The 24,160-nt window shown below is 40.8% G+C and overlaps 6 protein-coding genes across 6 annotated transcripts; 2 read left to right on the forward strand and 4 right to left on the reverse strand. All coding sequences in view use genetic code 12, as the record gives it.

Annotated features, from left to right (window-relative positions):
- Positions 1 to 2,423: 2,423 nt before the first annotated feature.
- PICST_67542 (hypothetical protein) lies at positions 2,424 to 6,962 on the reverse strand. The gene has a single exon (XM_001384387.1). It carries the CDS (start codon positions 6,637 to 6,639, stop codon positions 3,211 to 3,213), a length of 3,429 nt encoding a protein of 1,142 aa, XP_001384424.2. The 5' UTR covers positions 6,640 to 6,962; the 3' UTR covers positions 2,424 to 3,210.
- Positions 6,963 to 7,624: 662 nt separating this feature from the next.
- Positions 7,625 to 9,059, reverse strand: ARO3 (2-dehydro-3-deoxy- phosphoheptonate aldolase). The gene is made up of 2 exons (XM_001384388.1): positions 8,920 to 9,059; positions 7,625 to 8,732 (listed from the first exon to the last, which is right to left on the reverse strand). The coding sequence occupies exons 1-2, from the start codon at positions 8,972 to 8,974 to the stop codon at positions 7,669 to 7,671; spliced, it is 1,119 nt and encodes a 372-aa protein (XP_001384425.1). The 5' UTR covers positions 8,975 to 9,059; the 3' UTR covers positions 7,625 to 7,668.
- Positions 9,060 to 9,813: 754 nt separating this feature from the next.
- PICST_65573 (predicted protein) lies at positions 9,814 to 12,337 on the reverse strand. The gene has a single exon (XM_001384389.1). It carries the CDS (start codon positions 12,324 to 12,326, stop codon positions 9,915 to 9,917), a length of 2,412 nt encoding a protein of 803 aa, XP_001384426.2. The 5' UTR covers positions 12,327 to 12,337; the 3' UTR covers positions 9,814 to 9,914.
- A 325-nt stretch (positions 12,338 to 12,662) lies between these two features.
- CHT4 (chitinase endochitinase 1 precursor) lies at positions 12,663 to 13,886 on the forward strand (the record flags this gene model as incomplete). The annotated part of the gene is made up of 1 exon (XM_001384055.1): positions 12,663 to 13,886. One exon carries the CDS (start codon positions 12,663 to 12,665, stop codon positions 13,884 to 13,886), a length of 1,224 nt encoding a protein of 407 aa, XP_001384092.2.
- A 130-nt stretch (positions 13,887 to 14,016) lies between these two features.
- On the reverse strand, positions 14,017 to 15,193 carry PICST_67545 (predicted protein). Its single transcript, XM_001384390.1, has one exon. The coding sequence runs from the start codon at positions 15,183 to 15,185 to the stop codon at positions 14,139 to 14,141; it is 1,047 nt and encodes a 348-aa protein (XP_001384427.2). The 5' UTR covers positions 15,186 to 15,193; the 3' UTR covers positions 14,017 to 14,138.
- A 2,088-nt stretch (positions 15,194 to 17,281) lies between these two features.
- FAB1 (phosphatidylinositol 3-phosphate 5-kinase) lies at positions 17,282 to 23,707 on the forward strand (the record flags this gene model as incomplete). Its single annotated transcript, XM_001384056.1, has 3 exons — positions 17,282 to 18,533; positions 18,564 to 18,576; positions 18,604 to 23,707. Coding segments are annotated over 3 exons (6,369 nt in total), but the record flags the coding sequence as incomplete, so codon positions are not given.
- Positions 23,708 to 24,160: the final 453 nt, after the last annotated feature.

Raw genomic sequence — 24,160 nt, forward strand, 5'->3', positions numbered from 1 at the left:
CTTCTCTGGTAGATATATTTTCCAAGGGCAACTCTTCCCAGGATCAACTTAGACTACTTTCCCGTTCTCCCATTGGAAAAAGACTTCATATCACTTCTCCAGATAGCCCTGATACCAAATACGTCATTCCTGTGCCATTCACACTTAAGCTTCCTCCCAAGCTCAGTCCGGTCAACATTGCCAAGGAGGAAATGGCTAACTCCAGATCTCTGTCTCCAGTCAGACCAATAAGTCCCGTGAGGAGCAGATCTCCATCCAAGTCACCCAAGCATAACAGGACTAAATTGGTCTACAACGGTAGCAGATATGAGAAAATAGATACACTGTCCGACGACGACGACTATGGCTATTCCACACAGGAGGAGCTCCAAAAGAGGATCGCTATACACCGTCGTCCAGTTCCTCCTCCAGTCGTCTCCAACAAGAACAAGTCCATGAAGATGCTCCAGAACAATAATTTAGCGTCAGATCAACTTAGCATAATTGAAGAAACCTCCAACTACTCTGGTTCCAGACTGTCTAGTGTTAAAAGTAATGCCAAAAGCTTACCTCCACTTCCAAAAGATGACGCAGTTCAAGTAATTTCAACGACAAGTCCAATTCCAGTGCAGAAACCAGCTTACACTAATGTAAGAATCATGCCAACACCACAGACCAAAGTCAACAAAGAAAAGGAACTCCCAGCCCCTCATCAAAACTCCACCATTGATGCAAGGTCTGTTCCCAGAACTACAACGGAAGAGAACATCAACTTGCTCAACCTCTCCAATGCACCCATAGCTTGTAAGGAATCATTGTTGAAAATTGGTAAAAGGACTTTCTCTGATGAGTCCCAGGTATCTTCCGTCAGCTCCTTCAGTTCAGTAGGAGATGTCATGAGCTTCCATCGTCAGCCTTCCAGAGTGAGAAACAACAATGATAGGACTAACAATGCAGTTTTCATGCCTCGTGACCACAAGCAACTGGCAATTCCCAATAGTTGTCAAAATCAAACAGATAGAAACGCTTCATCTTCATCCTCGTCTTCTTCTATGAGTGAAAACTCAGAAAGCTCGTGGGACTCATTGCAAAGATCAGTGGACCTCTCTCTTGGAGCTGGTTCTGATTCTGAACCTATTGCAACCTCTGGAAAAGCTACCACTCCAATTGTGCCATACCCACAAGATGATGACGATTGGGAGGATGCCTCTAGTAGTGAAGGAAGTACCGATTCATCGGAAAGTAGTGATGTTTCTGAGCTGAGTGCTGAGGATTCTCTGATATCCGAATCTTATGAGTCTACTGAGGTCATTCAACCTCTCAAAATCAGTAGAAATCCCCCGATTTCTCCTCATGAAACTGTCAATGAAATAAAGGACACTTTACCTGAGATTCACATTCAGCAAAATCGACAAGTTCCAAAGGATTTGGAGACAGGTGCCTACGACAGCGAAAATGATGGAGCAGGCTCTAACTTCAGCTTTCCTAATACAAGCGAGAACATCACCAATGATAGCAGAATCCGTCAATTAGCTCGTTCATCCAATTCATTGAAGTCCACAAGATCTAGATTTAGTTACATGTCCAACAACGGTCAAATTGAAATACCAGACTTGTCAGATAAATCAGTCACTGACTATTACTCGACTGGTAGATCTACTACTTCCTACAATGGTACTACTTTTGATGATGTGAAATCTGATTCTTCCATGTCTACAGATGTGGATGATGCTACCCAGTTGGGTCCAATGGAGTTCCCATCTAAGGAAGCTAAGGCTGTAATGAAACAGCAATTCAAGTTAATGCATAACGATATCGATTCAGACACCGACATAGAGTCTACTAAGTATTCCCTTTACTCTCAACCACGAATTTCCAAGACTCTTCCCTCCATCGCTGTGACTAGTTCAATCGATTCTGCACCCATTTCCAAGATTGAAATGGCTGCTAGAAATCGTTCCAGAATGTCTCCTGTCAGACACTCTCGTCATAAGTCCATGTACAACATTGACTTCAATAATACTGAGGTAGTTGCACTCCCCATTGCTATTGCCCCACCATCACCTGACAAATCTCATAACAGATCCAAATCTATGGATATCCTTGATTCGGTTTTCAAAATGGTGAGCACTCCTCGCTCTTTGAAAGGATCCAAGCCAAGTCCAAGAGGCACTCCAAATGTTGAAAGTGAAACAATGAACATTGCTGTAGCTGAACCTCCTATACAAGTGAACTACGCTGTGGATTTCAAAGAAGCAGCGTCTGCTGATGTAGCCCAGGAATTCGTTCCTACAGCTCCAACAATGAAAGATATCGCCGAGAAGAAATCGAAGCTGCTGTCAGCTATTCACAGAAAAGATGTTGCTCGAGTAAAGGGAAGCGGTAGTGGTCCAATATTAGCAACTCAGAACACTACAGCAAGAAAAGACGATGTGCAATCTTCTTCATCAAAGAGCAGCTACAAATCCAACAAGTCGGATAAACCCAAATCCGCATCGTCTGAGTCGGATACAGAATCTGTTGTAATTGATTTGACAGAAGGGGACTACGATGTTTGTATGGTCAAGAGAAACAACTCTACTATGTCTTATAAGTCAATTATAGAAAAGACCAAGGATGGAAAGGATGTCGAAGTTGTTTTGGTTGAAGAAGATGTCGAAGATGAAGAAAGAGACGAGTTGCTCAGCATCTACTCGAAGTACAGAAACAACCACTTCTTATTTAGATCCAATTCAACTATGTCCAGTACTTCATCTACGGCATCTAGTTCTGCGTCTTTCAACAGCACACCTTCAGAAACGCAATTGAAAGTCCATTCGTTGCTGGCAAAATCCAAAACCATCAGCTTGGCAGAAAGAAGAACTGTGGCCCAGGAGTTAAAACTGAAGAGATCATCGACTTCCACTGCTCCAAGTGCTGCTATTTCACCTATGAGAAGCACAGAGAGGTACAACTCCAGACGTATCCAGAACCCTTCAACTCCAAGAGCTGGAGTTGACAATGCATTAAAAGTTCAGTTGAGCAGAGAGCATAGCGAAGCAAGCAATTCCAGGTACTTCGACTACGCTGGTGACAATTACGACTTCAAAAGTTTCATGCAACAGCGTCAAACACCTAATTGATGAATTTACTGAGCCGTTCAGCTCTCTATTTTATATCTTACCGTTATAATTAAACTATGTTAATATACTTTTCACATATACATTACATGAACACGAATCATTCCCTTTTTTATTTAATTATTGGACTGTCTGCCTCTGTAATAGTACTAAGATTATTCGGGGCTTTAGGGAACGACTCATTGCTCTTGGAATAGTTGGTAGATAGTTTGAATGAAAACTGAGGCGGAGAAGTGAACGTAGTAGGATTCTTATATGTGTCTTCTACTTCAATTTCTTCGTACTCTTCTGGTTCTTCATTAACAGAAGTGAAAGAATTTATCGATCTAGTAGATGGTGCTCGGCTAACACTCCTACTTCTTGATAAATCCAAAGAAGGTCCTGAACTATTGTTTCTGTAAAATGTAACTGTCTTATTAGTAGTCTCAATCTTATTGGACAGATACTTGCTCTCCATGATAGCTTTGACTGGTTTCTTGTTGTACGAATTAGACCTGAAAAATGAATTTTCGGATACAGGTGAGCTCAACCTACTTCTATATTCGTGCTCCTGGAAATCAAAATCTTCAGGAAGCTGGTTTATTTCATCTAGAAGATCTTGGGTAAGTGGTCTATTGTAGTCCTCGCTATGTAAGTTGACTTCTGGGCTTATAGGTCCATCAATCTCAATCTTGAGACTCGAACCTTTCGCAGGAGCGGAAGCATTCTTGGAAGCAAAACTTATCTTTTCATCATCATTGAACCAAGAGTACCTTTTCTGTAAGTCAGAATTAGTTTCTAATTTTCTGACAAACGGTACCCTCTTAGAGTCTGCACTTTCAATATTAATTGAAGGTACCTGTTCAACATTTCCATCAATAGTATTTTCAATATTTGACAAGTCCAACTTAGCTAATGTGCTCATCATGTTTGTGATGGAATCTCTTCTCGTTGAAATTTCATTACTCTCACTATTAGCAGACTCCAAAGCCAGTAGTGTTGACATCATTTCTGCAATCGATTTACGATTCTTTTTGGCTCGTTCTTTCTTCTCAGATGACTCTTCCTTGGACTCGCTTTCGGCTTGAGTTTTCTCAAGATCGGATAAGAGACTCATCATTCCTACAATCGACAGTCTTCTCAATTCTTGTTTGTTGGAGGGATTGCGGACATTTGTAGAATTTACGTCTGTTCCATTGACAGAAGTTTTGTCAGCCATTGAGGATTCCAAATTTCCCAACAAGTTCATCATCTCATTGATCGACAGACGAGGATTATGTACCATCTGACTTCCAATTGATTCATCAGTAGCATTAGTCTCAGAAGTTTCAGATGCTTGAATATCTTTCAGAATTCCAAGTCCAACAACTTCCGAATCCTTATCTTCTACTTCTGTAGATACTTCTTCTTCTGGATTCTCACTTTGACGTTCACTCTGAGAAGTCAAATCGCCATTAAGTGTATGGAAACTTTCATACTTATGCAAATCTGGTCTGACTTCTTCAACCTCAGTTACCAGAACTTTATTTTGAATATTAGCTCTATTGGATCTTCTCTGATTCAAATTCTGTCCAAAAGTAAGTCCGTTAATGATGGGACTTGTGAGATCAAAAAGCTGTAAATCATCAAGAGAGGTTAATTCAGGTGTTTTTCTCGAGTCTGGAACATTACTGATATCCAATGAAGGCAGCTTGCTGACATCTAAGTAATTCTCCAAGATATCATTTTCAAGGTCTGTATCTTGAGGTTCGGATTTCTCTCCTATTTGAAGAGGACTATTTTCTCGTTTCATGCCCAACAAGGCCAATTGTCTAAATGCGTTGGCAAGATCTTCATTGCTCATAGAATATCCAGTTTGCCCCACATTCTCTATAACCGAACCAGTGGAACTTGCAATACTAGTAGCAATACCCAAATGTTCTACGTGGTCTTCAATATCACCATTGAAATGGAATTGTTCAAAAGGTACTTGAGCTTTTTTCCGCAGAATAGAACTTAAAGCACTGAAACTTTTGTTTGCCGAGTCTTTGACACCATAATCTTCATTGGTATCGTTATCTTCAACTTCCAAATTATCAATATCATTCACTGGATGAGATTCGTCTTGTGAATAAAAAGCTTTGTTATCTCCTCCGTCTTCAAAGTCGTTCTCTAGTGTAATATCGCGCTTGTATTCGTCCTCATGATCAAAGGGATGTTCATCTTCATTAATGTCATACTTAGAAGACTCTTCATCATTATTGCGATGGTTGTCTGATGAAACGCTTTGAGAGATTGAGTTTATGTCTTCCTGCTGGAATGTTGAATTTGCGTTTACTTCATCATCATCTAAGGCATTATTGAATCGAACATCGTCGCCATCATCATCGTCAAAGGCGTTATTATACTGAACATCATCACCGTCGTCATCGTCATAGATATCCATACCATTATTCTCAAAATCATAGTCTGAGAATTCGTCCACTTCATAGCCTAAATCGTGTTCGTTGAAAGTATTCAGCTGGAGAGCTTCTTCCACGGGCTGCTTAGCCTGCTTAGTCTTATAATATTTGACAGATGTGTTTCTTCCTCCTTTTCTGTCTTTGACGAATGAGAACTGAGATGAAGTTTCTGAGATATCTTCACCATCGTCACTGTCATCAGATCTCAAAGGGTCTATATTATGATCAGTATCAGTAGTGGTAGAATCAATCTTAGCATCGGAAGAACTGGCAATGTCGTTTATAGGACTGGAATAGAAACTGACTTGTTTCGTTTCAAACTTGTGTTCGGAAACTTCCAACGAGTTGGACGAATCGTTTCCTTCCACCTTTTCCATAACCACAGGGGTGACTACTCCACTAGTAGGAAGTTTGTGTTGCGAGGAGACAGCCGAATGAAATGATGAAAGAGACGTGTGCGATTGTGAGTTCGTTGGAGGTAGCAGATGGATCTGCTGATAGGCTACGAGAGAAGGATATGAGTTGGAAGACTTGAAAATAGGAGCAGGGCCAAGTTTGAAAGTGGAAGGTCCACCATCTTCAATGACAGGATACTGTTTCTGAATTTTCTCAGGCGACGATTCTGATGCCCAGAGATGAGGATTTGGCTTTGACGGATGGTCTAACGAACCTGTTCCGCTGTTTCTATTGGCCAGTTTCTGAAGATCCGAGAGATTTGAGATGGACGCTCGGGAATGGCTGTGTTTGGGAGAGATGTGACGGAGTCTAGTTTTGGACGAATTTGATTCTTTGGATAAACCATAGATGACGTTGTTTAGGGAATCAGACGAAGTAGGCGTAGTGGCCGTTGACTTTGAATTATTATGGTTCGACAGCAGAAACAAGTTCTTGATGGGAGTGAGAAGCTTTTTTGGAGAGGAGATAGAAGCAGAAGAAGAAACTGCCTGAGGAGGAGTAAACTGAGAATTGGATCTGATATTAGGCGAAGGCATAGGAGTTTTGGAAGAATACGCATTCAGAACAGGAGGGAGATGCACATCAGTTTTGCCATTACTAGAGAAGGTATGGTCATCCGAAGTGGAAGACTCGTTTCTTCGATGTGATTTTATAAACGATCTCATGTCGAAAAGTTGTGGACGGAATGATTGAAGGAAGCAGTTGCAAAGTCGCAAGTAAGTTCACTCTGGTAGATCTGATATTATAGGACGACCACTGAATATGATATGGAATGGGTTTCGATCCACAGTAATCTTTACTTCTCAATGACTCTATGTGTATGACACCAAGGATATCAAGAGATCCGAATACTCTCCCTTGAAATTCAATTAACTTGGATTTAACTTTATGTCCGGATTAGATCAAGCCCGTTCTGTATGTCCTTGAGATTCAATTTCCGAGAAGATTCACGCAGCACTACCGCCAGATATTCCACTGCTACAGCGATACCTGCAACCGCTCAGTAGTTTGTGAATATGAGAAAACGTGAAAGGAATCAGGACAGATGAGTTAAATTTATCTAATGCGAATGGATTGCTACAGTGTGTGAATTTGAGTAAAATGGCAGATGAGGAAAGTTGAGTGCGAATAGCTGTGAAATTTGTTTGTGAAATTATTGAGTTTTATATGAGAATTGTGGTGATTTCCACTTGTTTTGCGCGAGGGTTTCTTATCCATGAAGTGATTTTTGCATGCAATGCCCTGCAGCAGCTGAAAGACGATTGGAACTTATGATTTGAGTATATGATCTTATAAAGTTCGTATTCTATGGTTAATCAGCTCATACTGTTAATTTGCTTCTATTTTTGGGTTACAGTTGGCAACTAATGGATGCGAAAAATGCGAGATTAGATACGCGGAAGAACTCGAACAGTATTCTTTTAGGAGTAGCAGAGAATGAACATCATAGACTAAACAATCATGACAACATGGGAATTTCTTCACAAGGGAAGCTCGCTTAGCATAGTCAGATCGTATAGATTAGTCAGCTGATAAATTCCTTACAATCTATTGTTGGAACTTTTCGCAGCCATAGTCGCACAGAATTAAGCTAGCAAAACTTCCTCACCCAATATTCTACTTTTACTTCTACTTCCATACTACTTCACTCCATTACATCTTCATGTGTTATTATATACAAAGTTTTAGTTTACCTACTTCAAGGCTCTTCTGGCCTTGACAGCATCAGCCAACAACTGCAACACTTCTTCAGTGCTGTCCCAGCCAATACAGGCATCGGTGATAGAACAACCGTACTTCAATGCATCCTTGCCTCCTTGCTCCAAAGGTGGGACGTCTTGTCTGCCTTCGACGATGTTGGACTCGATCATCAAACCACAAATACCGTCTTCACCGTTGGCAACTTGACGTGCTACTTCAGCTGCTACCTTGGGTTGGTTTCTGTGATCCTTATTAGAGTTACCGTGGGAGCAATCAACCATGATCTTTGGTCCTGGCTTTTCTTCACTGACCACTTTGGCCTTGATCAACTCTGCCTTGGCCTCCTTGACGGACTTCTCATCGTAATTGGTACCCTTCTTTCCACCTCTCAAGATTACAAAAGTGTCCTGATTTCCGTCAGTTCCTACAATGGCTACAATACCAGGCTTGGTGACAGAAAGGAAGTGATGAGGGTGAGATGCAGCTCTCATGGCATCTACAGCTACACCCAAAGTACCGTCAGTACCGTTCTTGAACCCCACAGGGAAGGACAAGCCAGAAGCCAACTCACGGTGCAACTGAGACTCAGTAGTTCTGGCACCAATAGCTCCCACAGAGAACAAATCGGACAAGAACTGCGGAGAAATAGTATCCAACATTTCTCCGGCAATGGGCAACTTGGAGGTCAATTCGACAAATAACTTTCTCGAGATTCTCAACCCCTTGTTAATCTGGAAAGAACCGTCGATTTCAGGATCGTTGATCAAACCTTTCCAGCCTACAGTGGTTCTGGGTTTTTCCAAGTACGCTCTCATGACGATATGCAACTCACCTTTATGCTTCTGAGCCTCTTTGTGCAATCTGTCAGCGTAATCGAGAGCTGCCTTGGGGTCGTGGATTGAACATGGTCCAATGACCAAGATCAATCTGTCATCCTTACCGTTCAAGATGTCTACAGCTTGGTTTCTACCGTCCAAGATGGTCTTTTGGGAAGACTCAGGCAAGGGGTACTCGTGCTGCAATAAGTCAGGAGGAGTCAAAGGGTCGTAACCACGGACTAGTATGTTAGTATTCTGAATGTAAAGTATGTTCTATCTTATCACATATGCTCCAAAGTATTCTCTGATGATCACGACTTTGAGTATCATGTACACAAAAGAGATTCTAGAACTGCCAGACATATCCACATGCCTGGATATGTGATGTGCCATCAGCGTGTCTATTATCTGGCTTCTTTTACTTACCTCTCCAGTCCTCCATTCTGGATCTGTCTCCAACGTGCTCGTTAGTGATGAACATCTTATGTAATTAGATCGAGTATAGTGCAATCAGCAAGAAGCGTAATTTTTCGCTATTTGGCTGCTATGGATCTTTTCGTTTAACGGATAACCTCGAGAAACAAAAACGAGTCTATGTTCAAAATGACGGAGTTTGCTTAGTTTTTATAGGAAAAGATCTAACCACTTGTGCTTCCCTTTGTGGTCGGCGATTTTTCGTTCAGTCATACTTACAGGTTGGCTCCAAACCTGCATCATGCATCGCATGTGTTTGCAGATTACGTCGGCCGCAACTAATTTGTTAGGTTCGTACTTGATCGGGGCACGACTTCGCTGACAATGCTAACTTAGCCGTGTCCTGAATGGATGAGGAAAGTGTAACAACGTGCATATAGAGCTTATCTATGAAATCAAATTGCAAGTTACAGATAACAAACTCGAGCTGTTTATGGTGAATTGGTTCCGGAGTTATTTTGTGAAAACAACCAAAATACACGTTCTGACGTGGCGTGAAATCTCGGGATTCCCGAAAGGAAGATTCGCAAGTTCGAGATATTCCGAGAACTGAGTAGAATTTTTCAGCCATCTCATTTTATGCATGTAACGTAGTATATGCGCAAGAGCTTGTCGCATGGATTGTCGTGAAAATGAAAAATGACAAGACAATATTCCGTAGTAATTCACTTAGATCCAAGTCTAGATCTCTGTAGTTATTTCTGAGTAGCCAAGATATTGCCGACCGACGCTTGTCAGCTTGACTATCTGGCAATTTGACAGCGTTGCATACGATTAAAAATTCGCAACCGTTTAGTTAATCTATTTGTCTTGTTCTATTTGGCTTGTTTTAGCTACACTTTGGATATCTAGAACATATTCTTTGCTTATATACTAATAGTATGTTGATCTAGATCATATGCATCTGTTTCTGGAAGCTATTTTGACATCCCTATATCTCCTTCCTATCAACTGTGCTGTTGCACCTTCTTGAAGAAGTAGACATAGCCGTTTGTTCTCATATCCTGCAAGCTATCTTCTCCACAAACAACCACCTTTTCATCATTGAACAAGACCCACTTCTCCTGTCCATCGATGACCTTCTTTATAAACACTACGTAGTGCCCTGTGTGTGGCGATGTACCTTTATGGCATATCACTGACTGTAACTCGTACTTGCCGTTTGTAGAGTCACCAGATTCAAGAAGCTGTTCTTTCAAATCTTCCTTCTCTTTCGACAAGTTGACTACAGCCTTTGAAGCGTCGCCAGACTCAACAATGACACCGTCGTCATCAGGATTGGTAAACAACCATTCAACGGCGCTGTTGACATCGTTGCCGTTCAAGACCAATGCCTTTTTGGCCAACTGCTGAGAAAAGCCCATGGCTGTGAGATTATCAATTGCATCCTGCGAAGGGCCAGCAGAAGCGGAAGCAGATTGTTGTGGCGATATCTGCAGAGAATCGAATGGCTCATCGATGTCTACATCTTCCATATGGGCAAAGAGCCAGTTCATGGCATCTTCGGCGCTGTTGTTGCCAGTATTGAACAACGCTTTCAAACATCTTGTCTCTGGAAATCCCATGGCAAGCAACGTATCCAAGGCTTCTCGGCTAGGTTCAAAAGCAGTGCCCTTTGTGTCTTCAGAGTCAGGCTCATCTTCTACTTCATCGCTTGCAAAAACAGGAGCCTTGAATTCGGAGATGTCCAACCTGTCTGGAATCTCAATTGGTACATCAATCTTGACAGGTACCCAGTTTTCCAACTTGATCCGTTTGGCATTGACTATAAGTACATTTGGAAACGTCCTGAAGCCTCCAGACTTTATAGCTACTCCTGCGGTATCGGAGCCACAGTTGTCACATCTATAGCCCTCAATTGCTTCATTAGCACAGTAAGCTCTGAAGCAATCAATAAAATTGACAGGCTCATACTGTTTCTTACCTGTATCTTCATCTAAAGAAATAACCTTGTCTTCTATATTAACCGACAAATTGTCAGCTAGGTCAATATGCAGCGATCCATGCTTACAATTGAAACATACTGTTTTACTGGTGAACAAGTAGTTAAGTTCCTTGTTCAACGAGAGACCAAACTCGTTGTCTATCTTGTCAAGCAAATATATCAAGAACTCAAACGCATCTTGCTGTCTCTGAGTTTTGAATTCCTCGTGGTTCTCGCCGATCAAGTTTTTGAAAGAAGAAGGTTTTAGCCCTAACTGATAGTCGTCTCCCTTTAACGATCCTGGCTTGGAGTACCTGCCACTTAATAAACCATCGTAGATCTTGAGCAATTGAGTTTTCAAGTCACGAGCAGGATTTTCAGTATCAGGAATGCTGAGATCAGCGAAATAGTTTTGATACGATTCTAAATCAAACAAAGATTGAACCACAGAATTTAAGTAACATGAATTGCCCAAATTAAGAAAGCCTGTGAGACCCTTACCATAAACTGGAACCAATTTCGATCCATCAGGTCCCTCTAACTTGAAGTCATAGTTCATGTTCTGGTCGATGTTTAATTCTACTAAACTTTTTTCTGTCTTGACGGTTGACTTCAAGTCCAAGCCAAACCTCAAGAGTTTTTCTGCCAAATTTGGTACCTTTACTTCATCATTACATCTATAGCAATAGACATCACAGCTATCTTCACTATCCGCTGATAAGGAGCCCAACTTGACAGCTACTGGATGGTCAGTCTTTTCGAAATGGGACAATGCATGAGAGTTTCCCTTCAACGCCGTGCCAAACTGCTGTCTTCCGCAGCCTAAAGTTCCACAATGAAGACAGATCCAGAGATTTTCAGTCAACTCACATTCTGCACATCTCGACAAGTCCACAGTGCCTACGTCGAACTGTTCTACATCTACAGAGTGCTCACAAGGAAATATCTCCTGTTCCCATTGTTTTATCTCATCGTTTCTGTTCGATGAGTTGGCAGTGAGAATCTCATTCACCAAGTTCTGGAATCGCAATGTCAACTTCTCTATAGGGTACGAAATGTCATCAGCAGCATCGTATATGGATAACTTCGTATCGTACAACTCGTCATCCGGAACTTCTCGGACTTCCAATTTTTGAAGCTTCTGGCTCTTCTGGCCATTCTCATCGTACAAGAGCTTGTTTCTCTCTTCCTCTGGTTTGAGAGTCTTGTTGATGTTCAAATACCAGTTATTACCAGTTTTGGCATAGTTTTCAAACGTGAAATTGTACTCATCAGTTCTCAGAAAAGCCTGGTAGCTCTTCAAATCTACATCCAATCCAAGATCGTTGTTCTCAGGTGTATCAAAGGTGTACATGCAATCGTCCTTGTAGATGCGGGAGTTGGCCGGAACTGAATCCGGAACTCCAGCTGGAATATCCAATAACGATTCTGACATTAAAATCTTTGGAATTGGTCGTTTTCGAGAAACCAATTGTTTATTTATGTATCAAGGAAGTGAAATTAAGAAATTCACGATATTTCAAATTGTGCTTTGCCATTGATAGTTTACGTACTGCAGCACGGATGTTCCGAAAGAGGAAGAGTTCCTTGCAACAGATATGCAGGGTGAGTTGAGAATAAATTTGGCACCCAAGCGTGAAATCATTTTCTACATTTGTATCTTTTTCTAGAATTGACTGTGGACCAATAAAATCCTTGTGTAAATAAGTATATTTACGCTGACTGATAACACTATCATATTTAATAATACTATTTTCTATTCATTATTCCAATGTTACACAAGCTCTCTTCTAAAGTGAGCGACAGAATTCACAAGTACAATCTGCTCAGCCAGGATAAAAACCAACAGGCCTTTCAAATTGCTGGAAAAGACGATTGCAAAGGGTATAAATCATGCGTATATTTCTCAAATTGGTCCGTCTACGGACGTAAGCATTTTGCCATAGATATACCTGTAGAATTTGTGACTCATGTCTTTTATGCTTTCATCACTATCGATGCCAATACTGGAAATGTCAAGTTCACAGACGAGTGGTGTGATCTCCAATTGCCGTTGGAATCGCCTGTAAGTTCCAATCAGAAAGTCACTGGTTCAATTCAGCAACTTTTCCAGATGAAGCAGCTTAATCGTCATCTCAAGGTGGTGATGTCAATTGGAGGCTGGGGGACTGAACATTTGTTCCAGGCTGTGACGAGCGATCATGCGAAGCTAGACAATTTTATCAATAGTGCTGTGAAGTTTGTTTGTGAATACGGTTTTGATGGAATTGATATCGACTGGGAGTATCCTCGCAATACCCATGAATGTAAACAGCTTGTAAAGTTACTTTCAGGATTGAAGCAGAAGTTGAACCTCGTGTCTCCAGATTATTTGCTTACAATTGCCTCACCTGGGGGCGACGAAAATATTGAAGTTTTGGACTTTCCAGAGTTGGACAAGTATCTTTCGTTCTGGAACGTCATGTGCTACGACTTCTGTGGAGAGGGCTGGTCAACCAGAACGGGGTATCATTCCAACTTGTACGGCAATAATGGGGATAATAACTTGAGTGCTAGTAACATCATTGAAAAGTACATTCAGCATGGAGTTTCTCCACAAAAATTGATTCTTGGTATGCCATTATATGGACGAGTATTCCATGGAGCTCTGTCTCCGACTGTAGGTCATTCTTTCACCAAAGAAATACTTCCTGGCTCTGTAAATGGTGATACTTGTGACTATAAGCTGTTGCCTATTAGTCAGGAGAGTTTTGATGAAAAGACGGGAAGCTGTAGCTACTACGATAGCCAAACGAAACAACTCTTTGTCTACGATAATCCTCAGGTGGCTCGGATGAAGGCTGATTTTACTAGTAAGTATAAACTTGGTGGAGGCATGTGGTGGGATTCATGTGGAGATGTTGCTATCAAAGAAAAGGAGAGATCTCTTATTTATAACTATATCCAGCAGCTTGGGGGTAGTGCAGCATTAGAGAAGACTCCCAACCATATCTAGTACTTTTACATAGCTATTTCTAGATATATGAGGTATATCAAAAGTCAGTTTCTATACCAATACCCGTAAACACTGGTATCCAGTATTTATTACATACTAATATCTACATCTGTTGCAGCAGCTACAGCTTCCAGATATATGTCTTGCACTAAGTATCTAAATAGGACGAAAGAAGGTGCTGAATTGAAGAGTGTGTAGATGATGTGGACTATATATAATGTCAGAAGATGACAATACAGAATATGACGTGGTTCACAAGATGGAGTCCATCCTAGCGAACACGCTCAAGACGGCAGCGATCAACTCCAACTGCAACTCACTACTTGAGCTGGCTTCTACTTCCGAGGTAATTTCCTGGCCCAAGTTCAAGCCTATACCCAAAGGACTCTGATGCGACAAGTTGAAGGGGAAATCCAGGAAGTCTGTGAGCAACTCATCGGCTCTGGCAAAGGCCTGGTCGCGCTTGTCGTAGTTCAACGACAACAACACATTCTCCAACACATTGGCAGCGTACGCTCCACAGACCAAGGCAATCGTTCTCAAGTAACGGAACGACGTGTTCTGAGGAAATTGGTCATTAGCTACGGTGTCCAAATCGACATTTCTGTTGACTAATACGTTCAAGAGTCTGTTCTTGATATGTTCCTTCAGCAACTTGTCGGCAACAGGATGGGTAGCCATGTCGAACAAGAAGAAGTTCTTTCTCTCAGTCCTTAAGATTCCTTTGTCTACCAATCCTTTAGCCAAACGCTCTCTAACTTGTTTCAACTGGTAGTTGATTTTCATCAAGTTCCATGTCTCTCCACTTAACAAATCGATCCAGTTTGTCACCGACAAGTTGGAGCCATCGTTCTTCATGATCTTGAGAGCTTCATCCAACAACACTTCGCCAGTTGGCTCGGAGTCAATGACCTCGATAAGACGATCGCTCAACTCGAAACGACGTCTTGCGGGATCGTTGACCAAAGTAATCTTGTAGCGGAAGGCTAATTCAAGCAAAATACATCCTCTCAAAGCGTAGGAAATGTTGTCATTCCAAAAAGAAAGATAACCCTCTTTGTCCTTCAATCCGATCAACAAGACTTCCTCCATAAGCGTCAAAAGTGGCAATTTCAACGATTCTCTACTCTCAATGTCTCGGGAATCGTACCCGATTTTGTGGTCAGAAACAGCTTCATTGCTGTTCTTGGTATGGTTATTATCTTCGTAGGAATCCGAAGTACGGCCACCGGAACCGGAATTTGCGCCGGAAGAGGCCGTCTTGTTACCACGACGTCTCTGCAAACCTGAAGACGACATTTACAAATATTAAGAAACAAATACAAAGAAAAAAGATCAAATATCCATACCAACAAAAAGAAGAAACTGTAAAATTCACCTTCGCTAAGACACTGTGTTAATCGTTTTTCGAAACAACAAAAAATCGATACCGACTGCACATGGAAAGAGAATCTGAAACTATATGCACACCATGAACGTCAGCCAGTACACCACATAGCACGAGAAAGAGGATATTGGTGGTGGTAGATAGTAGCAAGTAAGCTATCTAGATAGAGGTACACTGTAGGAGTATAATGCTATAAATATCGTGTAAAAAACGTTTTTGGTTGTAGAAATAATTGGGGGTGTACTGCGCTCAGTGATAAATCCGATTTTTCACTATCAAGGATGGTCCTGGACCAGGATTTTGGCTCCAAACAGCGAAATACATATCCCGACTAGAAAAACGCGTTCGAACATAGACATAAAGCATCCGATCTGCTATCCCAGCTACCTTTCTCCAGCTTGTAGTGTTGTTCATTCCAGAGACTCAAAATCGTTTGATAATTGGGCGATAATGCGCTGCATATAGCCTGCCGTGGAACTACTTGAGTCTTAGTTATGCCAGTTGGTACCTGAAACGGTGTCAATAGATCAGGAGGTGGCTGTGGGCCATTGGAAGGAAGCAGATGCCAAAAGAAGACAGGGATTCAGACTGAATTGAAGCGAATCTGAGCCTTTTCTATGTTGAATGGAACTTGGGTGGCAGTCTAGTCACATGACTGAGATAGACTTAGATTTGCTATGGTAAATCCTCTCGATTTAAAGAATGTTTAAAGAACCGTTTGGTGGCTATCATTATACAGCTTCCCATTCTCAAATGACTTCTTAGGAAACTAATATACATTCATTTGATCTTCATCTATATTCATTTGCTTCTACATAGTCTGATCTTTGGCTGCGGCAGGGGTCTGATCAGCCCTCTATACGCAGGCCACTGATAAAGTAGTCTAATAGCTTGCTACATTTTATAAATTTGAAAAGCTTCTTTCTTTACACTTATTATCCAATTCAGAGACTTGTCAATTGCACATCGTCTTAGCCAACGACACATATACCACCGTTTAAGTTTCACTATCTGTCCTTTCTGGAATCCAGACTCTGGTTGTAGTACTTTCTTGTAGTTTCTAGCACTCTTATAGCTATAGTCAAGTATGGCTAGTCGAGTCGCTACTGGACGCTATCCTTCAGTTCCCAACAATAATAATAGTGATGATGAATCCTCTGTGAAAAGCGGTACGGATGCAGATGTAAAAGAAGATTTTATATCGTTTCCAACGATTCCGGATCCGGAACAGGAGAACTCCAAGACGTTATCACGAATCTTCACCAAGACGTTACGGAAAGTGACGACAAATGCTTCTCATCTAGTGCAGAATTACTCGTATTCTTCGCCAAAAGTGCAGCACACGTATCTGAATCACGATGAAGAAAGTAATGTTGGCAGTTCTGAAGTTTTTCCCAAACAATCGCATGTCTCAGTTGATGAACCCACAGACAACTCTGTTGATTTCAGTCTGAAACCAGAACAAACAAGAACAGATATTACTAAACCGGACTCTACTATTCCACTCAGTATTACTCAACTGCCCGTACTTGAAAGTCGAGTAGGGTCGCCACTGGAAGATAAGATAAACGACAAAATTAGACCCGTAAATCAGAGCAACTTGACAGAAATGAGCCAGAGCTCAAGCGCAGAAAGAAAACTTCCGCTCCAGGAACGAGATCCTGAGTCTTTGCGGATGTTATCTGAAGATTCGCTTATCAATAGACCTCAGAGTATATCGGTTGGACTGGCGTCAGTGAGAAACCCGACAATAATTGACGAAGCTAACCCTCCACGCGTCACGTCTGATAACAAAACGCTTCGTATTTCAACGATGCAGATCCCACTTCAAACAAACAGTGCTGCCAGTTCAGTAGTAAATGTGAATTCGCATCTTAATGATCGTAATTCTAAGGTGACACCGGAGCCTGAAGAAATTAAAACTGTAGGAAGTAGAAAGGCTGTTCGTGGAACGTTTGCTTCACGAGAAAGTATTTTAAACAATGGAAAAATCAGCGATGACAACTCCTTACAACGTAGAATATCATCCATCTTCAACAATCTTCCCAATGATATCGAGCTTTCTGACGACTCAGCATCTGATTTAGAGACTATTAATGATAGCTTTAATTCTTCTACTCAGCCTACTCCCATGCAATTAGGTAACCGATCTGAGTCACAGCTTAATGCATCAGGACATCCGTACCATGACATGTCTCTATATAGTGAATCTATAGCGAAATCCTCGCCCATAAAAGGCAAGGCCGAACTCCACCGTGGATATGCTGGCCCCATAACTTCAACTGGAAGTTCACCGACGCTAAATACGTTCTATGCTCTCAAAAAGAAGGACCATCGACGAATGAAGGAGAAGCAGTCTTCCAATCTTTCTGCTGTTCTTATCGATAACGCCAAGTCGATGTTCAACTCCAATCTCACTGGGGCTGTAGTTTCTTCCGCTTCTTCAATGGTAACTTCTGGAAGCAGAGAGAAGAAAAAGAAGAAGAAACCCAGTAAACCTTCTGAGAATCCCTTGAAAAGTGGTGGGATACCGAAGAAATACTGGATGAATGATTCATTCGTTTCTGACTGTCTCAATTGCTTCAAGCCCTTTACTGCTTTCAGAAGAAAGCACCATTGTAGATTCTGCGGGCAGATCTTCTGTTCTGATTGTACACTATTCATTTCGTACAATCAGCATAAGGAAGAAAGACAGAACCGGGAAAACAAGAAAGACGATAAGAAGAAAACCAGTGGTTCCTATAACGACAAGTTACGGGTTTGCAAACCTTGTTATAGTGATGTTATCGTCTATTTGAGTGATGATTCTAGCTCATCAGATTCCGACGATGAGAATGAACAGGCCATCGACGATTCTGATGAAGAGCAGTCTGGATCTCTGGGAAGTTCTCAAGTGGACGAGCCAATCCTCCCACAACATCCTCTTTCTAGAATCAGATCGCTATCAACAAACTCGCGAAGAGATAGTAGGATGAATGAAGCTACACTTGCTGCAAATAGAGGATTTTTGAATAAAGATTCAAAGTCCATATTGGAGTCTCCAACCTCAGAGAGCAATATCAGTTCAGTTACCAAGTTGGACGAGAGTATCAAAGTTCACCAGAAGCAAGCTCCTCAAATGGCTATTCCTACGACGAGAACAGGCGAATCTGTAGAAATTCCCGTACCCAAGAGCTCGTACAATAACTCTACGGTTCTTGGAAGTCGACCTCCTAACTTCAACTTGGATGCACTCACAATGAGCACTTCGAGCTTAAATAGTCAACATCGTATCCACAGCAATGTAGCAGCAGAAACGTTATCGTTGCACAACAACAATATGGGAAGAAGCTGGCTCAAGAACTATACCCATTTGCGGCAAGCGAACATATCTACACCAGATTTACAGAGATCCAACAGCATGGACAGCATTAGCAATATGTACAACAATATCATTGGCAAGAAGTCCTCTCAAGGTCGTTTACGAATAGTTTCTAGTTCTGAGAGAGACCTCAGTAGAAGAGTTTCCAACAAGAGTGAAATGATTATAACAGATTCAATAAACTCTGACGGAGATTATGAATACGATGACGAATTTGATGACGGAAACGAAAAAGGTTCAGAAAGTGAGAATGAAGACGAACAAGCGATGTCTCTCTATGCTGCCTTGAATCACAGTGCCTTAAAGACTACTCCTTTAGCCAAAAACAACATCCCCAACAGTACAGTGTCAGTTCCAACTCTAGGCGAGTTTCCAGCAATGATGTCAAATTTCCCAAGAACAATTGCTGGTTCCACTAAACTCTTTCCAACCGCAACATCTCCAAATCTTAACCATGCTGTTACTTTTCTTGAAGAGATGCCTAAGGCCGAAAACATGAGATCGATAGGAAGAGCTCATGCTTCTTTAGAAAGAATCAGATCCAGGCGTAAAAGTAAATCGGTCAGAAAACTACTGGTTCGTACTAGAGATTCTATACGTTTACCCAGCATAGAAAATCAGCGTAGTTTAGTAGCACCAGTTTCTCCAATATCGTCTCCTTCGACACCCTCACCAAATCCTTTTTCACAGCAGTCAAACTTGTCAAAGATTCTTGTGAAGTCAACATCTAATGGAGCACATTTTGACCCAGACCAATCGCCTACTACTCCCAGAATTTCTGATACATTTGAGAAAGAGCTCTCGCAGGAATTTGAAACCACTGATCTAGAAAATGGAGATGCGAGTCTCATTCTTCCAGATGAAGGGATACCGACTATTGAAGTTTTCAAGTCCAGAGAATCTGCTTTCAAAGAACTACTAGATGTTGTCCTCAAACAATGTCTTGAAGACTGTGACATCCAAGAAAATCAGGAGAGATGGGCAATAGCGCTCAAAAGAACATTGAAAAGCATTGACCACATCAAAGTTACTGATACATTGGATATTAGACAGTATGTAAAGATCAAGAAAGTTCCTGGTGGTACAATTGAAGAAACAGACGTTATTGATGGGTTATTTATGACAAAGAATATTGACTCCAAGAAAATGTCGTCTACTTTAAGGAATCCGAAGATAGCTTTGTTGATGTTTCCATTGGAATATTTAAAACAAAAAGAACAGTTCATTAGTTTGAGAATTATTGGATCTCAACAGGCTGTGTATATCACCAACTTGGTATCCCGTATAGTCTCTCTCGAGCCGGATATTATAGTTGTAGGTGATTCTGTGTGTGGTCTTGCTGAATCGCTACTTGAAGAAGCAGGCATTACAGTAATTTCAAATACAAAGCCACAGGTAATCGAGAGAATTTCTAGATATACCAAGGCGGATATTTTTCAATCTGTCAACGATTTGTTCTTCAAGAAGGGTACTCTTGGAACTTGCACTAAATTTGAAATTAAGAAGTATCTTTTTCAGAATGTTGTGAAGACTTTTGCATTCTTCACTGGAAACGACATTCTGGCCGGCTTCACCATATCATTGAGAGGGGGCGATGAAGAACTCTTGAATAGTGTCAAATATGCTGCTGAGACATTGTTGCCAGGGTATCTCAATGCCAGATTCGAGAACGGATTATTGGACAATCTGATGACTACAATCTCGGAAGAAATCCAGAGCAGTTCTTTGGTTCAATACAATGATATTCTACAAGAAATGAAGTCGGATGAAGTTGAAGTAGATTTGGAGGAAGAGAATAGAAGTTGTGAATTTAGTTTGGACAGTACAGAAGTCGTCAACTACGTGAAGTTATTCAATGAGCGTAAGTTGAGTTTGTCTCCTACTGTCTGTTTGACATTACCAACACCTTTGGTTAATGTCATTGATTCGTACTATTCTTTTCATCGGTTCTTCAAGACTAACAAGGTCATCCAAGATACCCAAGATCCAGATAGTATTCACGAAGAATGGCTCGATGAGATGAAAATTAACATTGACATAAATACTTTGCCCAATAGGGGCAACGACTTACTACAATTCCTTAAACATACCAGTGACACACATTTGAAAGCATTGATCAATGATTACCACTACAGAGCTAGAATTTGGTCCAATTGTGTAAGGTTCTCGTCGTATCAACTCTACCCGATCTTCCATAAGAAGATATATGTTCTTCATTCTACTGTTTCGATTAAACATGCCACTCCCTGTTTGGGTCCAAGTATTGTCGTTATTGATTACTACACTGAAAACGACAAATGTCTTGGTTTATTCCTCGACCAGATCTTCCATGAATCTGGCAAGGATTGTCATGAATGTGGAGAAAGCCTATTGAACCACTACAAGACGTATGTCCATGGAAATGCCAAGTTAGATTTGATACTTGAAAGGTTTGAAGACCTCATTCCAGACCAGCAAAACTATCGAGGAAAGAATCAAAGAGTAATGTGGAGTTTCTGCAAAGAATGTAACTATTCCACACCTATTGTGTCTATGACAGACGAAACTTATTACTTATCTCTAGGAAAATTCCTAGAACTAGCTTTCTATGGTGACAAGATAGTGTTGAATGATCGCCAAACTTGTCAACATGATTACAAGACTTCACATGTGAGGTGTTTCGGCTTCAATGATTACGTGATTAGGTTAGAATATTCCAAAATTGATAACTATGAAGTTGTCGTTCCTAAAAAACAGATTGAGTTCATGCCTGAAATCGACATAAAGTTAAAGCTCGAGCTATTCCACAATATTCAGTCCAAGGTGGATAAATTCTTCCAAAGTGTTTCGAAGCGTTTGAATCGTGTCAAAGTTGATACTTTTGACAGAGCTGAAGATGGTTTAAAGAAGATTCAAGAGTTGAAAGACAAGTTAGAAATTCAATTGAACGCTTTAAAACTGAAGACATTGAAGACTTACAACTTGTCAGCGCCTACCAACCACTTATGTTTGAATATAATCTTGCGAGAATTGCAGGAGTTAGGTGTTGAATGGGATAGTGAGTTTATCGAATTTGAAAGGGCCTTCTTGCCCAGTGAAAATGAAATTACCAGGCTTACGCAGTTTCATTTGAGAAACTTCTTGATTGACAAGTACTCTGAAACTCCTGACACTAAAGACTTGAAAGAAAAAAACAAGAAAGATGAGAAACAGCAGGAACTAAAGAGCGAAGGTATCATAGAATCTGAAAAAGAGAGGGAGAATTATGTGATTCCAGATGACATCATCCACCCAGAGGATAATGTAATTAACATGTCCCCTGAACCTCTAAATGAAGTTAAAAGACCAGATCTTTCAACTTCTCCTTTGTTCAAAATTTCCAATGTTCGTGACAAGATCAACAAGTTCGAAGCACCCGTTTTTGATACGGATGACGCTAAACGTATTCCATCGACTCCTGGAAGATCTTTGTCACATAGAGGATCAGAATCTTCATTAGGAGCAACTATTGGAATTCCCAGTCAAAATAAGGTTTCACACCTTGCAAGTTTCTTTGACAATATGAGTTTGGCACAGATTTCAAAAGAATTCCAGATTCAAAGAGAAAAAGAAATGCAAGAGAAATTAAACAAGTTTAGAGCCATTCCTATTATGGAAAGTAAACCTATTGTCGAAATTTACGACAAAATTGAGGATGTTATTGTGAATGATGATGATAGAAAGAAGAAAGACCCACCCAAGGAAGCGATTGATGCCTCGAGAAGTACAACAGAAAACAATGAAGACGCTAGAGACCCTTCTTCGTTGGATCCTAGTATTACCAAGGCTGGGACAAAACTTGAGATCCCACAACCAGAAAAAATATCGTTGTTGAAGTCACTAACCAATTTTTGGGCCGACAGATCTGCAACTTTGTGGGATCCTTTAGAATATCCATTGGACTCTCATGAGCATACATTTGCTGACTCTGAAGTCATTGTTCGAGATGATGAGCCATCTTCTCTTGTGGCCTTCTGTTTGTCTTCCAATGATTACAAACAAAAGATTAGAGCAATGCAAGCGGAGACCTTGCCAATCGATGCTGTGACTGGATTTGATGTAGAAAATAACGAAGACAACAATAAGAAAATCAGCAGTTTCAGCAAGATTGAGAAGAAGTTCAAAAAGAACTTTAACGACCGAACGGGAAAGATCAATGAATATGAACGGACTATGATCAAAAACAAGTCCAACCACTTGAAGTATCAATTTGTAGATGGTACTACTAATCTTTCGTGCAAGATTTTCTACAGTGAGCAGTTTGAAGCGTTTAGAAATGCTTGCGGGAACCATGACAATTTCATTCAGAGTTTGAGTCGATGCGTTAAGTGGCAATCTAGTGGTGGCAAAAGTGGATCCAATTTCTTAAAGACTTTGGACAACAGATATATTGTCAAAGAATTATCTACGTCCGAATTAGACTCATTTGTTTCTATTGCACCTTTCTACTTCAAGTACATTTCTCAGTCTATGTTCAATACTTTGAGTACGGCTATTGCCAAGATCTTTGGTTTCTACCAGATCCAGGTCAAAAATACTCAAACAGGGAAGACATTTAAGATGGATTTCTTGATTATGGAGAATTTGTTTTACAACCATAAAACAACACGTATCTTTGACTTGAAGGGATCAATGAGAAATAGACATGTGAAACAAACCGGCAAAGAGAACGAAGTGTTGCTTGACGAGAACATGATTGAATATATTTACGAGTCTCCCGTGTTTGTACAAGAGCAGCTGAAGAAACTATTGAGAGGTTCGTTGTTCAACGACACCTCCTTTTTGCTGGCCATGGATGTAATGGACTACTCTTTGGTGATTGGTATTGATGACTCGGCCAAGAAGTTGTATATTGGCATTATCGATTGGTTGAGAACGTTTACGTGGGACAAGAAGGTGGAAAACTGGGTCAAGGGAAACAACTTGATTGGTGGTAATAGAAAAGGAAAAGATCCTACCATTGTCACACCTAAGCAGTACCGCATTAGATTTAGAGAAGCTATGGAGCGGTATATCTTGGAGGTACCAGATATCTGGTATGAAGGAGGAAGATAATTTATTGGTAAGAAAATTATTGTAATAAGAAATAGTTCTAGTTATAATAAGGGACAGTATAGGTATAAGTATAGAGTATAAAGTATAAAGTATAAAGTTTAGGACAGTTTAAAGAGGTCGTGCTTAAGGAAGCATAGATATCAGCAAGAACTGACTTGTAGAGCAAGTCCGAAACCATATGGAGAATTGATATGCATAGAAACAGATGAATAGCAGTAGGATACGGTCACGGTAGAGGTAAGTCTAAAGAGAAAAGGTTAGCTCAAGGATACGGCTTTTCGCAGCCATTGTGTGGGGCAATAATAGTATATGCAGTACGAACGGTGAATTAGTTTCAGATGAAGATTTGAGCGATAAGATAGGTGTTTCAGTTGTAGATAAGCGAAATCTGAACGGATTTGAGAAGTACAGTATAGAAGAGTAGGTGTGAGACCGTCAGGATCTAACTGATAG

The sequence above is a fragment of the Scheffersomyces stipitis genome, chromosome 4 (assembly GCF_000209165.1).
Source record: "Scheffersomyces stipitis CBS 6054 chromosome 4, complete sequence".
Classification (NCBI taxonomy): Eukaryota; Fungi; Ascomycota; class Pichiomycetes; order Serinales; family Debaryomycetaceae; genus Scheffersomyces; species Scheffersomyces stipitis.